We start from the raw sequence: 15,730 nt of genomic DNA, 5'->3' as shown, positions 1-15,730 counted from the left end.
TTTTTTAATAAAAAAAATAGAGTCTACATTATTTTTTTCACACATTTAAATGTATTATTATAAATCAAAAATGAAATATGATATCATATATAATTAAAGGCTAAAATATGCTTTTAGTCCCTGTAAATATAGCGCGCTTGGGTTTTGGTCCCTGGTAAAAAAAAATTGAAATCCATCCCTCCAAAATATTTTGTTTTTTAAAATATGCTTTTCTCAATGTTTTTAAAAAACTTTTTTTATCTATTAATTTATTTAAATCAATTAAATGCCACATGTACCGTTTATATACGGTCAACAAGTGCCATCTAAGCAAAATGGTGACAAATCAGCAAATAAGTGGGGCCAAAGACTATTTTAAAAAACAAAATATTTTGCAGGGATGGATTTCAATTTTTTTTTACCAGAGACCAAAACCCAAACTCGTTATATTTGCAGGGACCAAAAGCATATTAAATTCTCTAAAACGTCTTATTAGATATCAAATAGAGTTAATCCCAGTGATTTATTTATTTCTTAGTCTATTACTTTTCTGAGAGAAACTTAATCGATTACATTCATATGAAAATGTCTTAATAAATATTTTTTAAACGAGCCGCGGGCTAGCTATCCCCACTGGGCAAGCTAACTATAGGAGGATGGATTCGTATTCATTAAACGGGTCGGTGGATGACATATTTTATCATCCTTAACCATAGAGATATGTTATTTGAACAACTATTTATGACAATTTTTGGAACAATCATAAATCTATAAAAAAAAAGTAAATATTGATATAGAAAACCAAAACAATTGGGAGAGATAAAAAGAGGACGTGAGTATTAAAGAAAAGGTTGTGACGTATTTTTGGACACATATCTTGACTAGAATTTTGCAGAATAAAGACGCACCTAGAAGGGAAGGGTATTTGCATTGCACTAAAGGGAAACCTCCGCTCCACGTTCCTTTCTTTCAGTTTACTCTCCTCTTGTTTTGGTTTGTATCGTATCGTATCGTATCGTATCCACACATTTCATTTCAATCTCAATTTCTTCTTTTCATTCATTCTAACTTTTTTCCTTACAGGTTCGTTCGTCTTCTTCTTCTTCTTCTTCTTCACAAATCACACCTATTCTCATCGGAATTCGAGGTTCAACTTCAACAACGGATCAACATCTTCACTTTCACCTTGACGGCTCTAATCGCAGCATTCCATTCATCATTTCATGCTGATTTAGTTTTTTTAGGGTTTCGCTTCTTAATTACTTCCTTTGTAATTTCTTCTTTTTATTTTCCTTCAACAACAAACTTTTTAGTCAATTTGTTTGTAATTATTCTCCATACTTTATACTCAAAGTTTATACTTTTGGATTGTTCTTCCCCATTATTACGCACGCACAATCATCACTTTCTTATTACTGTTAGTAACTTTTTTTTTTTTTTTTTTTAATTTTTGCTTTTGCTATTACTATTGTTTTGTACGTTTCTATTGGAAAACAAAGTAATAATAAGAAAGCGTTATACCATTCTAAGAATATATATTTACTTATTGCAATAATAATATATCAAAAAACAAGAGAAAAAAAAAAGTGTAGTAATTTGTTGATGGGGAGCACTGGGTTAAGCAACCGCGATATCGGGCAGCGCCAAAGGTTAGGGATAACCGAGCCGATCTCATTGAGCGGACCAACTGAATATGATGTCGCCAAGACGCGTGAGCTCGAGAAGGTTCTGTTTTTGCGCCTATAGCGAATTGATTATTCTCTGTTTTTGAGATTTTACTAGCTATGTTGTGCTGAATTTGGATTTTGCTTGTTTAATGTTTAGTACTTGCAAGACGCCGGCTTGTATGAGAATCAGGACGAAGCGATTTGTAGGGAGGAAGTGCTTGGCAGGCTAGACCAGGTTGGATTTATTTTGTTGATCGATTGCGTTGAGAATAAGAGATGATATTCTTAGTACTTATTTGATGATTTGCTATACTTGTACGAATAATATTAATTGTTGATTCATTGATAACAATTGAGATCATTTACTTCATCATCTAGAGTAATTTGAATTATTTAGGGTTTTGTCCCTTTTTGTGATTTCGATCCCAAGTGACAGAGGGAAAGAGAAGCAGACGCCTTATTTGGAAATATTTCCAAGTTGAGGGCTTTGTGTAATCATTTTCTTGTTGCATTTCACGTTATACCATATTGGAAATGTGGTTGAGCACCTCATGAACTCATATATTTTGGATGTGATGTTGTGAAATGAGTTAGATTGTGAAGATTTGGGTCAAAACCGTTAGCCGTGCAAAGGGATTTAACGAACAACTGGTCAAAGAAGCAAATGCCATGATTTTTACTTTTGGATCATATCGCCTAGGGGTATGGTGCTGTTTTTCCTTCCAAAATTTTCTTGTATGCGTGCACCCTCACACTCACTTATGCAATTTTTATCTTTACATTTTATGAACAGAAGATTTTGGAAAGAGGTAATTAGAACAGCGCTATCATATCGCTTGCCACTCCAATAGATTCATTATTTTCAATTTATATCTTTCCATATCAAATGTGATGGTCAAATTTGTGGACCGGAAATATTGTATTTACTTATAGCTCCAGTGTATTTATTCAATCATTTATTTTGTTGGTTTTATCATATTACCATTTTTAATTCAAATTTTGTAGGTGCATGGCCCCGGAGCAGATATTGACGTTCTTTGTGTGGGACCTAGACATGCAACCAGAAAGGTGTGATAATTCTTGCCAATTTTAAAAGTTGACTTAGGGTTTTCAGGTCATATCTTCCTTCCCACTAAAATTGTTGTCTGAATTGGCTTTAGGAAGATTTCTTTGGTGAGCTGCATAAAATGCTATCTGAAATGCCTGAAGTGACAGAGTTGCACCCAGTGCCTGATGCTCATGTTCCAGTGATGGGTTTCAAGTTCAATGGCATCTCTTTGGATCTCCTTTATGCACAATTATCTTTGTGGGTTATTCCTGAAGTAAGTGATTTATGGAAGACTTCTTGATGTGTGAAATACACCTCCCTTCATCACCTCTGCATTTTGCTTGAAACTATTTTGAAGTGTGATTTGTATTTTATATTTTTTACTTACCACTAAGTAATACTGTTTGTTATTGGATAGGACTTGGATTTATCACAGGAAGCAATATTACAAAATACAGACGAACAAACTGTTCGCAGTCTTAATGGTTGTAGAGTGACTGATCAAATCTTGCATTTGGTTCCAAATATTCAGGTAGACAAAGATAGAACTTTTACGGTCAGCTTTGATATGACTTCTGGCTTTCATGTCATTGATTATATTTCTATTTCTCAAGTGCAGAATTTTCGTACGACATTGAGATGCGTGAAGTTATGGGCTAAGCGTCGTGGTGTTTATTCAAATGTATGCAAGGAAGCTCGAGCTGTAGATGGCTTATCTGCTGTTCATTTTCTATCTTGACCTGAACTTCAATGTTACTTGTAATTATGATCTGATTTGCCTAACTTTTCTTCATGATATGTCACGGGCAGGTTGCAGGTTTTCTTGGTGGAATAAACTGGGCATTGCTTGTTGGTCGAATATGCCAGCTATATCCAAATGCACTGCCTAATATGTTGGTGTCTCGATTCTTTAGGGTATACACTCAATGGCGTTGGCCAAACCCAGTAATGCTTTGTGCTATTAGGGAAGGATCTCTTGGACTTCAAGTTTGGGATCCTAGAAGAAATCCCAAGGATAAATACCATCTAATGCCAATAATTACTCCTGCTTATCCGTGCATGAATTCTAGCTACAATGTTTCATTAAGTACATTGCGTGTTATGACAGAGGAATTTCAGAGGGGAGATGAAATATGTGAGGTATCATTCTTTACTTTGAAAGAAAAAAATGCGATGTTATGACATATTGTTCAAAATGTTTGTTTTTTGAAAATTTGAAGAGATAGTATCTGTGTGTGACTGTGTGTTATTTATTTTAATACTTTTTATGGGGGTACCATTAGGCCTACTGCTCAAAAAGATAAAAAACTAAACATATACAGAAGCAAGATGCAAAGCAACTCTCACAATATTAGTAATAGGGCCCATTTGTTATAGATTAAAATAAAAGTGAATTTGATATAAATAATTTAGAGATTATTGTTAAGAAAAGCATAGGCTATGCTTAAAAAAATTATGAATGTTAAAATAGATTTTCATAATATATTTATAATAGCATAGACACCATAAATTATGTTTTCTCTCTTCCATTAAAAATGATTTTCTTCAAAAGCTAATAAAATTTCATACATAAAAACCATTTTTAACAAACTCATTTTTTAAAAAGTCTTCACACAAACATAACTAAAGCATCAAAAATGTTTTTTTAAAAAAAAATAATAAACAAACAGGCACATAGTAGTAGTTAGTAGAGACAAATCCCTTGGAGGTAAGTCCCAAATTTTCACTCTATACTCTAGAGCCATGGTCGAAGCTCCATTTAGCACACCAATCTGTACAGTTGTCACTTTCAGCATACTTTACCTACAAACCACCTCCCGGTCCTTGTTGCCCCAGTCGTGCATCTGTGTGATAATAAGTCTAGTAGCATTTTTAGCCGTGTTCCCTCAGAGGTTGGCCAATACTATTTTTCTCTTTTTTGCAAACAGCAGCATTCAATGAACATTTATGTTGCTTAATATAAGGTTTCTGATATTTTTAGGCTATGGAGGCTAACAAGGCTGATTGGGATACTCTTTTTGAGCCCTATCCGTTTTTTGAATCTTATAAGAATTATTTGCGGATAGACATTTCAGCAGAGAATGTTGATGATCTTAGAAACTGGAAAGGCTGGGTTAAGTCTCGCTTGCGCCAGTTGACATTGAAGGTATATAGTAATTTAAGTTTTCCTCTTTGTAGTTTCATTTATTTTATTTGTCTCCTCTGCCTCTTTCTGTTTTATTTTCTCAAAAAGAGTTAGGGGGTGCGAATATTTTCTCTCCTCTTTGTTTATATACATAACCTAATTTGACTGTCCTTTGAACATCTAGATTGAGAGGAACACTTATGGCATGCTTCAGTGTCATCCACATCCTGGTGATTTTTCAGAAAAATCTAGACCTTTACACTGTTCTTACTTCATGGGTCTGCAACGTAAGCAAGGAGTTCCTGCCAAAGAAGGCGGACAATTTGATATGAGATTAACTGTTGAAGAATTTAAGCATTCTGTCAATGCGTACACGCAATGGAAACCTGGAATGAATATATCCATCTCCCATGTGAAACGCCGCAATATACCCTCCTTTGTATTTCCTGGTGGTATTCGGCCTAAATGTCCATCCAAAGTAACCTGGGTGAGTAAGCGACGTTCAGAGCTTAGGGTTTCCGGCCATGGTCAAGCAGAAAAGTCTCAAGAGGGTAAAGAGTTGGGAGCAAACAATGATAGGAAGAGAAAGCAAGCAGAAGATAGTCGGGATGACTTGAGAAACTCCCGGTCCTTTTCCTCTCTGCCTCCCTCTAGCAGGGATGTTCATGAAGATGGAAATCCTGTCAGCATTTCTAGTTCTTGTTCTGTGAAATGTGATGACACAGAACTCAACTGTATGAGTGAACAAAAGAGCGAGAAACCTGATTTGAATTTTTCAGGGGAGTGTCCTTCTGGGGATAGAGAGACCAATGGATCAGTGAAAAGCAACTCACAAATTATCCCTCTACTTGCTGCTACTGATAGATCTAATTTTGAAGAAGCTGAAAAGGTCGTCATCCAGAAGATTGTGTGTGGTCCATGTGAGGTACATCAAGCCTTTCCTGAAGAACCTGATGAGCTTGAAGATGATCTTGAGTATAGAAATAAAGTCAAAGATTTTGGTGGGAACTTGGCAAACATCAATTTGGACTCTACAAAGTCTGCAGTGGCAGCAGAACCTGTTTTTTCTCAAAAGGAAAATAGTAGTTCAACTCATATATACTCTAATGGGGGCTTGGAGGAGCTTGAGGTTAACATCTTAATATATATCTTACATTTGGAATATTTTCAATCATTCTGCAACAATAATATTATAATAGATCATAGTACCAGCTTTTTCTAACTGATTGTGAATATCTGAAGTCTGAACTTTCTGCTATAGTTGCTCACAACTTTGTCAAATCTGCGCATATGGATGTTCCTAGTTTTTTTAGTTATAATTTAGATTAAAATTTATACTAACTTGTATCATAAATGATATTTTGCACACAAATTCGACAATAAAAATTGACAGCAATTTGGATGCTTTACGCCGTTTGAATATGTGGTTAATTACGTTCAGTGGATGGATAATGAATATAATAAGGTGTCACAGCTCATCAACCATCTGCAGATGAACTTAATTAACCACGATTTTGAATGTCATTAACCATGAATTTCAAGTTTTTGAGTATGGTTGATATCCATTATAACCATCCAAATAATGTTTAACTGTACGTGATATCTATTAATCATAACTTGCGGTCAAATATACACCTAATAATCGTGGTTATTGACATTAAAAATTGTGGTTAATTGTGTTATGCATATGATTAATGAGTTGCGACACCTTATTATATTTATTGACCATCTACTAAATATAATTAACCATACATTTGAACTACATTAACCTTATAAATTGTTGTTGATTTTTGTGTCAAAATAACACAACTCAGCTTGTATGTAGATCTTGTCATTTATCGCATGAAGTTTGCAGGCTTTATAGGGTATTGAATTCGCATTTCTTTCTGTCACTTAATAATATGAGCTGATTCAATAACTTGGATTCTGTTTCTCTGCTTTTGTTTTATGTAGAATCCATATATCCTTAATTTTTATTTTCTGTCACACAGTGCCTTTGGGGGCAATTAAGCCCTTATTTTTATTTCAACCATGGTATATCATTAAGAAATCAAAGTGGTTCTGACTTTTTTCTATCCCTTCTTCTGTTGTTTACACTTTTTGTAAAGCCTGCTGAGCTTACAGCTCCATTGTTCAGTGGAAATCCAGCACCAGTGCCACAGCGGAAGCCTCTTATTAGGTAAACCATAATAAGTTGTTGAACGATGTCTACTTATCATGATTTGTTTGATTTCCATTTTCTTGTATTTGGCTTTAGAGTTTATGTCATGATTAGGCTGGATCAAATTTAGTTAGTTGATCATTCATTATTCTTCTTATTCTCAGGTTGAATTTCACCTCCTTGGGGAAAACTGCTGACAAAAGTTCTTAGATACTTGAAAGCTTTATCTGCTGAAGCTAGGGGAGGATGTAAATGCTTTTTTTTCTAGTTTTTCTTTCTTTCTGTCTTCCTGATTTGCAAGAATGTTGATACTGCAGATAATAAGCGAGGTAGAAGAACATGTAGCCATCAATTTCACTTATTTGCAGCATGAGAACTGTTGAACATTAAGATTCTGATAACTTAAAAAAGTGCAACTTTCCATTGCCCAACATGTCTGCTATCTTTTTCAATTTCAAGTTTAAGCTTTCTGTGTATGGTTTGATATTTTTAACATGAGATGGATTTTCGTAATAACTCCTTAAGTGCCGCATAATCCACATCTATAATTTAGGAACTCAATATAGATAGTTGAAATAATGGAAATGGAACTAGAGACGTATAACTCTCCTCATACATCCCACTCGAGTAATTTTTTTTTGTCATTTACTTAATTTAATACTTTTTTGTATGTTCTAAGTAAAAATTAAAATAACTATAAAAATTAATTATAGTTTGTTATATAAACATATACTGTACATGGCAAACTAAAACATTTGCGTTGTAACAAAAAAAAAAAATTTGCGTTCAGGTGATTAATGAACTCAAATGACAAATTATTCTTGAGAACTTGAATTTGATTGTGAAACAATTTTTGGCCGGATTTTACTTGCCCCTGATCAAACTTCAGGTTACAATGCTTCTTTTCTTAAAAATCAGAGGCTTAACACAAAAAAACACGTGAGAAACTTTTTTTTGGTAATAACATGACAACATTTGTTGTTAAGTAAAATTGATGTTTGTTTTAGGGTCATGCTAACCTGTGTCCTCGAGGCACTGCTTAAGAAGTCAAATATAATAATATTTGTATTAAATGCTTAAATAATGAGCCAAAAGGGTAATATTTGCATTCAAAGTTGTGTAATCAATGCATTAAATGCTTTCTTTTTGGCATAAAATTTCCTCTCTGTCTTCCTAAACTAGTGCTCCGGAGCACCGGTTAGCATTACCCATTTTTCATATATAATTTTTACACGTATTTTTGTAAATAAGAAACCGTTCGAGCGTACAAAAGTGTATGTATGAAAAATATTTGTCGCTAAAGTTAAAGCTAATGTTTTTTTTTTTAATAATTTGTCACTTGAGAAACATGATTTTATTTTCAATAATTTATTTTCTTATCTTATCCGGTTGATTTCTAACCTATGATAATGCTTTTATTTAGAGAGACATGATATGATAAGTTTAAGGATTAACTTATCATATCCTTCAGTGTCATCAAACAATAAAACACTAAATTAAGACAAGATACAATTATTCTATCCTACTCCATCCGTTTCAAAATGAGTGTCGCTTTAGCAAAAAAAAATTGTTTCAAAGTGAATGTCGCTTTCAGTTTCCAATGTAATAATAACTTTTTCTTTTCAATTGTACCCTTCAATCAATACTCTACACACTACTTTCAAAATATTACTTTTAAAACTAACCAATAGTTAATAAGGATAATTTGGTAAAATAACCATTCTCTTTCTTTTAATCATTGTATTTCTTAATATGTGTGTAAACATCTAAAACGACACTCATTTTAAAACGGAGGGAATATTTCTTATCTGCACGCTGAACAAGCTCTAATGTCTAGAAAAATCTCAATTTCTAATAGGAATATAGGATATTAGGTTTCACCAATATTTGGTATCTATCTTGTGTCATCAATAATATGAAAGCACCCATTAATACCTAAGTTCACGCATGCTTTCAAGATGACACAGTTAAGATTATAATCCAATATTGCAAGACATAACGAATTGATAAAGAAAGTCATCATTAGAAATTGTCCAAGGAGTCTAGGATGGTTCAGAAAATTCTTAAGTAACATGCATACATTATCTGTAGTCAGCATTTGTTACTTGTGCTAACGACATATTGTTATAAACTTTTTCAATTTTCAAAATAGTGATAGCAAATAATTGAAAGAGGTGGCCCTCCATTACTATTCACAACATTATTCATGGTGCCATAACATCAATTATGATCATGAAATCAAATTTTTTGATATCACTTTTACTTTTCCATTTACTTTTCTCTAGCAACTTTAGTTTTTGTTCCATGGTATGCTTTCTTCACTAACTTTTTAATTTTTTATTTACAAATCTTTCTTCATTTTCATGTGCTGTGGATGAGTTTTAGTCATCAAGGAATTATTTAAAAAAAAAAACAAAAAAAAACTGTGGCAAGCGTATTCTTCTTAGCCGATCTATCTTGAAACCTTTGTTTAGGGTGTGTTTAGCCTAACTTCTATTAACCATCGAAGACGCCCTTAAAAGTAAAAGCCCGCAGTCCTTCTTGCACTTACAGCTGTCATGATTATTTGATCGGCTTCGGTTCAACAAAAAAAAGTTCCAACAATATATATCTCGCATTTACATAAGTCACTCCTAGTGACGGTACCTTGAGGAGTGAGGCATACATATATCACGGTACAAGTTGAGTTATAGAGTAGTGAGGAATTATGGGACAAAAAATACATCCGCTTGGTTTCAGACTTGGTACAACTCAAAATCATGATTCTATTTGGTTTGCACAACCAAGAAATTATTCCGAGAATCTAAAAGAAGATAAAATAATACGAGATTGTATCAAGGCATACATATATATTTTTCTTTATTTTTTGTCGTACCGACACCGATCAAGTGAATGTCTATATGAAGGAGATGACAATAAGCCTCTACTTCCAAAAGGAAAAAACTACCATCATTGAAATTAAACAAAAAAAAAAACAAGTATAGGTCCACACAATTGCCTTTTGTATTTCAAAATGGTTCAAGGATTTTAACTTTCAAGGATGCCCCAATTGCTTTTTAGCGGTGCAACTTTTCTTTGTCCATCTATTAGTATTGTGTAAGGTAACCATTAGCGAGCTTTCAAATTCATCTTTAACCTCAAAGGGAGTGTTATTATTTACTTAAGCACTACTACCTACCAACTAGTCTTTCATACACGAGTCTTCTTCAGTCTTTACTCTTTTTTTTGCTATTACATGTTACAACCATTCTTCCATCATCACAACTTTAAATTTTCTTCAAAATTTATCTACAAATTTCCTTACAAGCCACTTTTCTTTAACAATAGCACTAGAAGATGGCTGCAACTATGATAGGAGGAGCTTTTCTATCTGCAACTGTTCAAACCTTAGTTGAGAAACTTGCTTCAACAGAATTTCTTGATTACATCAAAAACACCAAGATCAATGTCTCACACTTGAAGCAATTACAAACAACATTGCTCACTCTTCAGGTTGTGCTAGATGATGCAGAGGAGAAGCAGATCACCAACCTTGCTGTCAAACAATGGCTTGATGACTTGAAAAATACAATATTTGATGCTGAGGATTTGCTCAATCAAATTAGTTATGATTCCCTGCGTTGCAAAGTGGAGAATACACAAGTTGCCAACAAAACTAATCAGGTCTGGAACTTCCTTTCATCTCCTTTTAAAAACTTCTACGGAGAGATCAATTCTCAAATGAAGATTATGTGTGAATCCCTGCAAATTTTTGCACAACATAAAGATATAATTGGTTTGCAAACTAAAAGTGCTAGAGTTTCTCATAGAACACCTTCAAGTTCAGGGGTTAATGAATCTATCATGGTGGGCAGGAAAGATGATAAAGATAGACTCATAGATATGCTGGTATCAGACAGCACCAGCAGAAATAATAATTTAGGTGTTGTTGCCATCTTAGGTATGGGAGGTGTCGGTAAGACAACTCTCGCACAACTTGTTTACAATGATATAAAAGTTGAACAACATTTCGATCTCAAAGCATGGATATGTGTATCAGAGGATTTCAATGTTGTTAGAATAACAAAGTCTCTTCTTGAATGTGTTGTTAGAAAAACTACATATGTCGATTCAAATGTGTGGGAAAGCAATAATCTTGATATCCTTCAAGTTGAATTAATGAAACATTTGATGGATAGAAGATTTTTGTTTGTGTTGGACGACATATGGAATGACAATTATATCGATTGGTCTGAGTTAATAATGCCCTTGACTAACCGAGGAACTGAAAGCAAGGTGATCATAACAACACGTGAACAAAAAGTTGCAGAGGTTGCACACACATTTCCGATTCATAAATTAGAACCTCTATCTGATGAAGATTGTTGGTCTTTACTCTCAAAGCATGCATTTGACAGTGAAGACCGTGTTCGAGGTAAATACCCAAACCTAGAAGAGATTGGCAGGAAGATCGCTAAAAAATGTGGTGGATTGCCAATAGCTGCCAAAACACTGGGAGGACTTATGCGTTCAAAGATAGTTGAAAAGGAGTGGACTTCAATTCTGAATAGCGACATATGGAACTTAAGAAATGATACAATTTTGCCTGCTTTGCATTTGAGTTATCAATATCTTCCTTCTCATTTGAAAAGATGTTTCGCCTATTGTTCCATTTTTCCAAAGGGTTACCCACTTGATAAGAAAAAAATGGTTATGTTATGGATGGCAGAAGGCTTCCTTGATATTTCTCAAGGTGAAAAAGTGGCGGAGGAAGTTGGTTATGATTGTTTTGCTGAATTGTTATCTAGATCGTTAATTCAACTATTAAGTGATGATGCTCATGGAGAAAAGTTTGTCATGCATGACCTTGTCAACGATTTAGCAACATTCATATCAGGAAAATGCTGTTCTAGGCTTGAATGTGGTCACATCTCTGAAAATGTTCGCCATTTGTCATATAACCAAGAAGAGTATGACATTTTCATGAAGTTTAAGAATTTCTACAATTTCAAATCCTTGCGAAGCTTCTTACCCATTTACTTTCGACCCACTTACTTATGGAGAGCAGAAAACTACTTATCCCTCAAGGTGGTTGATGATTTGATACCCACACTCAAAAGGTTGCGCACGTTATCACTATCAGCTTATAGAAACATCACCAAACTACCAGATTCAATTGGCAATTTGGTGCATTTGCGGTATCTGGATCTCTCCTTTACAAGAATCAAAAGCTTGCCTGATACCACATGTAACCTTTACAATCTGGAAACCTTGATTTTAGTTGGTTGTTGCAATCTCACTGAATTGCCGGTGAATATGGGAAATTTAATAAATTTACGTCATCTTGACATAATTGGAACTGATATAAAGGAGTTGCCCATAGAAATTGGTGGACTAGAAAACCTTCAAACTCTAACTGTTTTTGTAGTGGGGAAGCGACAAGCAGGGTTAGGTATCAAAGAGCTTAAGAAATTCCCACACCTACAAGGAAAACTCATCATGAAGAACTTGCATAATGTCATAGATGCCAAGGAGGCACACTATGCCAACCTGAAAAGCAAAGAGCAAATTGAAAACTTAGAGCTGCTATGGGGAAAACATAGTGAAGACTCGCTAAAAGTGAAAGTCGTGCTTGATATGTTGCAACCACCGATGAACCTGAAGAGTCTGAAAATTGACTTCTATGGTGGGACAAGCTTTCCAAATTGGTTGGGAGGTTTTTCGTTTTCTAACATGGCGTCCCTTTGCATCAGTAATTGTGAGTATTGTGTAACACTTCCACCGCTGGGGCAACTGCCTTTTCTCAAGGATCTAGAAATATATGGTATGAAGAATTTGGAGATAATTGGCCCGGAGTTCTACTATGTCCAAGCAGGAGAAGGTTCCAATTCCTCCTTCCAACCATTCCCGTCCCTTGAGCATATCAAACTTCACAAAATGCCAAATTGGAAGGAGTGGATTCCCTTTGAAGGAAGCAATTTTGCTTTTCCTCGTCTTAGAATTTTGATGTTACACGATTGTCCAAAACTTAGGCGACATTTGCCAAGTCATCTTTCTTCCATAGAAGAAATTGAAATAAAAGATTGTGCTCTTCTATTGGAAACAACACCTGCTTTTCCCTGGCTATCATCAATAAAAAAAATGAAAATAAAAAAACATACAGATTTTCTAGGGTATTCCATAAAAACTCCACCGACGTTGCTTGAGAGTGATTCTCCATGTATTCTACAACATGTAACGATCAGTCACTTTTATGATCTATTTGCTTTGCCTAAAATGATTTTCAGAAGCTCTTGTCTTCAACACTTGGAACTCTATGCTATTCAGTCTCTCATAGCAGTTCCGCTAGATGGCTTACCCACTTCATTGCGGTCACTTGCTATTGTTAGGTGTAAGAGGCTGGCATTCATGCCTCCTGAAATATGGAGCAATTACACATCACTTGAGAGTTTGTGGCTACGAAGTAGCTGCGACGCACTTAAATCATTCCCACTTGATGGTTTCCCTGTGCTCCAAAGACTTAACATTAGTGGTTGTAGGAGTCTGGATTCAATTTTCATTTTGGAAAATCCTTCACCTCGGCCATCAAGCCTCCGATCACTTATAATCACATCCCACGACTCTATTGAATCACTTAAAGTCAATCTTCGGATGGATACACTTACTGCTCTTGAAGAGTTGTCACTTCAAAGTCTGAAGCTGTCATTTTGTGAAGGTGTTTGCCTACCTCCCAAATTACAATCATTTAAGATTCAGTTCGAAAGAACAATGCCGCCTGTAACGGAATGGGGTCTCCAAGGCCTTACTGCTCTTTCAAGCTTGAGTATTGGAGGTTGTGATGATATTGTTAAGACCTTGTTAATGGAGCCGTTGCTACCCGTCTCCCTTGTGTCTCTGACTATCAGTTATCTGCATGAAATGAAGTCCTTTCAAGGAAATGGGCTTCAACACCTCTCCTCTCTCGAAAATCTCCACTTTCGTAAGTGTCAACAGCTTGAGTCATTTCCAGAAAACTGTCTTCCTTCCTCGCTGAAATCACTTCAATTTTGGTTTTGTGAAAGACTTGAATCATTACTAGAAGAAAGCCTCCCCGACTCTCTTAATCGACTAGTCATTTGGCGATGCCCTGTATTAGAAGAAAGGTATAGAAGGAAGGAACATTGGTCCAAAATTGCTAAAATCCCTGTCATAGAAATAGATGGCCAAGTCACAATATGAGCCATGGCATAGTAAGAGAGAAAAGTTGCATTCTCATTTCAGGTACGTTTTTTATTTACGTTAAAAAATAATTTCTCATCTGTGTGCATAATCCAAAGAGATCTCTATAACTATAACATAGTGATATCTATGAGATTTATGATGTTCATCTGATTATCAACACACTGAGTAAAATCATACTCTCATTGGTCAATATGACTCTTGCTAGCTATATATGTTATATTATTTTTATTAGAAAATTATCAGTGGTTAATTTTTTTGTTAACTGGAATCTTAATGGAATTTCTGAAGAACATTTTATATAGTAATGAAAATTTTAACAAAAAAAAAATGCTCTTTTGGCCACTTTAATTCCCTCATTTACCTCATTTCTCCTACACCTACCTACCTACCATTTTACTAACTAGTCACTTGCTGATATATTATTTGTCAAACATTTTCACTTCCTGAATGATTTTGTGCAAACTATTAATTGAACTATCACTCACATGTATTTCAATACTGAAAGAAAAAAAATTGAATATTATATTTTTTGTATTCTTTTCAGGAGAAGCCTAAGTGAATTGAAGACATAAGTGGGGGCAGGGCATGTTATTATTGTCATAATTTTTCTTGTAAAGTTGTTTAAGCGAAGCCAAATGGTTGTCATTGATTGCCACAAGATTGGATTTACTTAAGCTAATATTCAGTCTCTATTTTCTTATTATTTGAATGCATTTTGTATATTTTTCATTCATAGCTGTAAGTGAATGCTCACATGATTCAGAAATTAGTATAATGTTTGCAATCTTCTGTTCCACTGATTTATTAGTATGTGGCAACAGCAGATCCAGTAAGAATTCATGTTGTTCTTGGTTCTAAATATTGACAATATTTGACTCTTTAGTTTCTTCAATCCTTGCTCCATTGCTTCTAACCATAACGTTTGTAATGACCATGCCTAAGTATCATCAGTGAAAAACTTGTAAAAATCATAGCACAGTCACATAGCTGTCTGGTTCGGATGAATTTCCATTGTTTCAAGGATATTTCCCTTCTTTTATCCTTTTATGACTTTGAATGATTTCTTTACCTAAAATACACGTAAGCCTATATAACTACTTTAACTCTAAAATGACTCTAAAAAATGGGCTGAAAACCTATATGATTTTTTGTCATCAAACTACAATAAAAGTGGGCTGAAATATTAGTGGACTCTTAACTGAGGAAGAAATGAAAATTACTTTTCTGACATAGAATACTTCCTATTGACACAAGTAAATGACCAAATTACCCTCAGCGGTAGTTAACCACCGCTGGAATATGCGCCGGCAGTTAAGTAGTTAACTACCACCGGAAAATGGCTTTTGTTTACTTACCCACTTGTTTCTGCCACTTTTCCTAACTCACCTTCATTTTCAATCACTACTTCAACCTTCTCATTGCCAAACCACTCACCATCTTCTTCAAATCCAAGCCCTTCTCATCACTTCTAGCTTTTACCGCACCCTTTTAAGCCGTGCTTCTAATCTCTGCACAGTTGATTTCACGTTTCTTATTTTTCACAATTTCAA

At 34.6% G+C, this 15,730-nt stretch overlaps 2 protein-coding genes across 18 annotated transcripts; both read left to right on the top strand.

Moving 5' to 3' along the window:
- Nucleotides 1-828: 828 nt before the first annotated feature.
- On the top strand, nucleotides 829-7,414 carry PAPS1 (poly(A) polymerase 1). 17 transcript variants are annotated; one of them, XM_085706697.1, is made up of 13 exons: nucleotides 829-976; nucleotides 1,063-1,704; nucleotides 1,804-1,881; nucleotides 2,241-2,348; nucleotides 2,652-2,714; nucleotides 2,811-2,968; nucleotides 3,113-3,226; nucleotides 3,314-3,376; nucleotides 3,505-3,834; nucleotides 4,676-4,840; nucleotides 5,004-5,948; nucleotides 6,928-6,998; nucleotides 7,145-7,414. In XM_085706697.1, the coding sequence occupies exons 6-13, from the start codon at nucleotides 2,834-2,836 to the stop codon at nucleotides 7,188-7,190; spliced, it is 1,869 nt and encodes a 622-aa protein (XP_085562823.1). In that variant the 5' UTR covers nucleotides 829-976; nucleotides 1,063-1,704; nucleotides 1,804-1,881; nucleotides 2,241-2,348; nucleotides 2,652-2,714; nucleotides 2,811-2,833; the 3' UTR covers nucleotides 7,191-7,414. The 17 variants fall into 17 exon arrangements, with proteins under 17 accessions (XP_085562823.1, XP_085562813.1, XP_085562819.1 ...); XM_085706687.1 differs by having other exon boundaries at nucleotides 2,807-2,968; XM_085706688.1 differs by having other exon boundaries at nucleotides 833-986; nucleotides 2,807-2,968.
- A 1,964-nt stretch (nucleotides 7,415-9,378) lies between these two features.
- LOC146934758 (putative disease resistance RPP13-like protein 1) lies at nucleotides 9,379-15,072 on the top strand. The gene is made up of 2 exons (XM_085706679.1): nucleotides 9,379-14,219; nucleotides 14,725-15,072. The coding sequence occupies exon 1, from the start codon at nucleotides 10,317-10,319 to the stop codon at nucleotides 14,175-14,177; it is 3,861 nt and encodes a 1,286-aa protein (XP_085562805.1). The 5' UTR covers nucleotides 9,379-10,316; the 3' UTR covers nucleotides 14,178-14,219; nucleotides 14,725-15,072.
- Nucleotides 15,073-15,730: the final 658 nt, after the last annotated feature.

The sequence above is a fragment of the Medicago sativa genome, chromosome 4 (assembly GCF_051527215.1).
Source record: "Medicago sativa cultivar Bolivia chromosome 4, Bolivia_mono, whole genome shotgun sequence".
In the NCBI taxonomy this organism is placed as follows: domain Eukaryota; kingdom Viridiplantae; phylum Streptophyta; class Magnoliopsida; order Fabales; family Fabaceae; genus Medicago; species Medicago sativa.
This window is presented reverse-complemented; position numbering and strand designations above follow the sequence as displayed.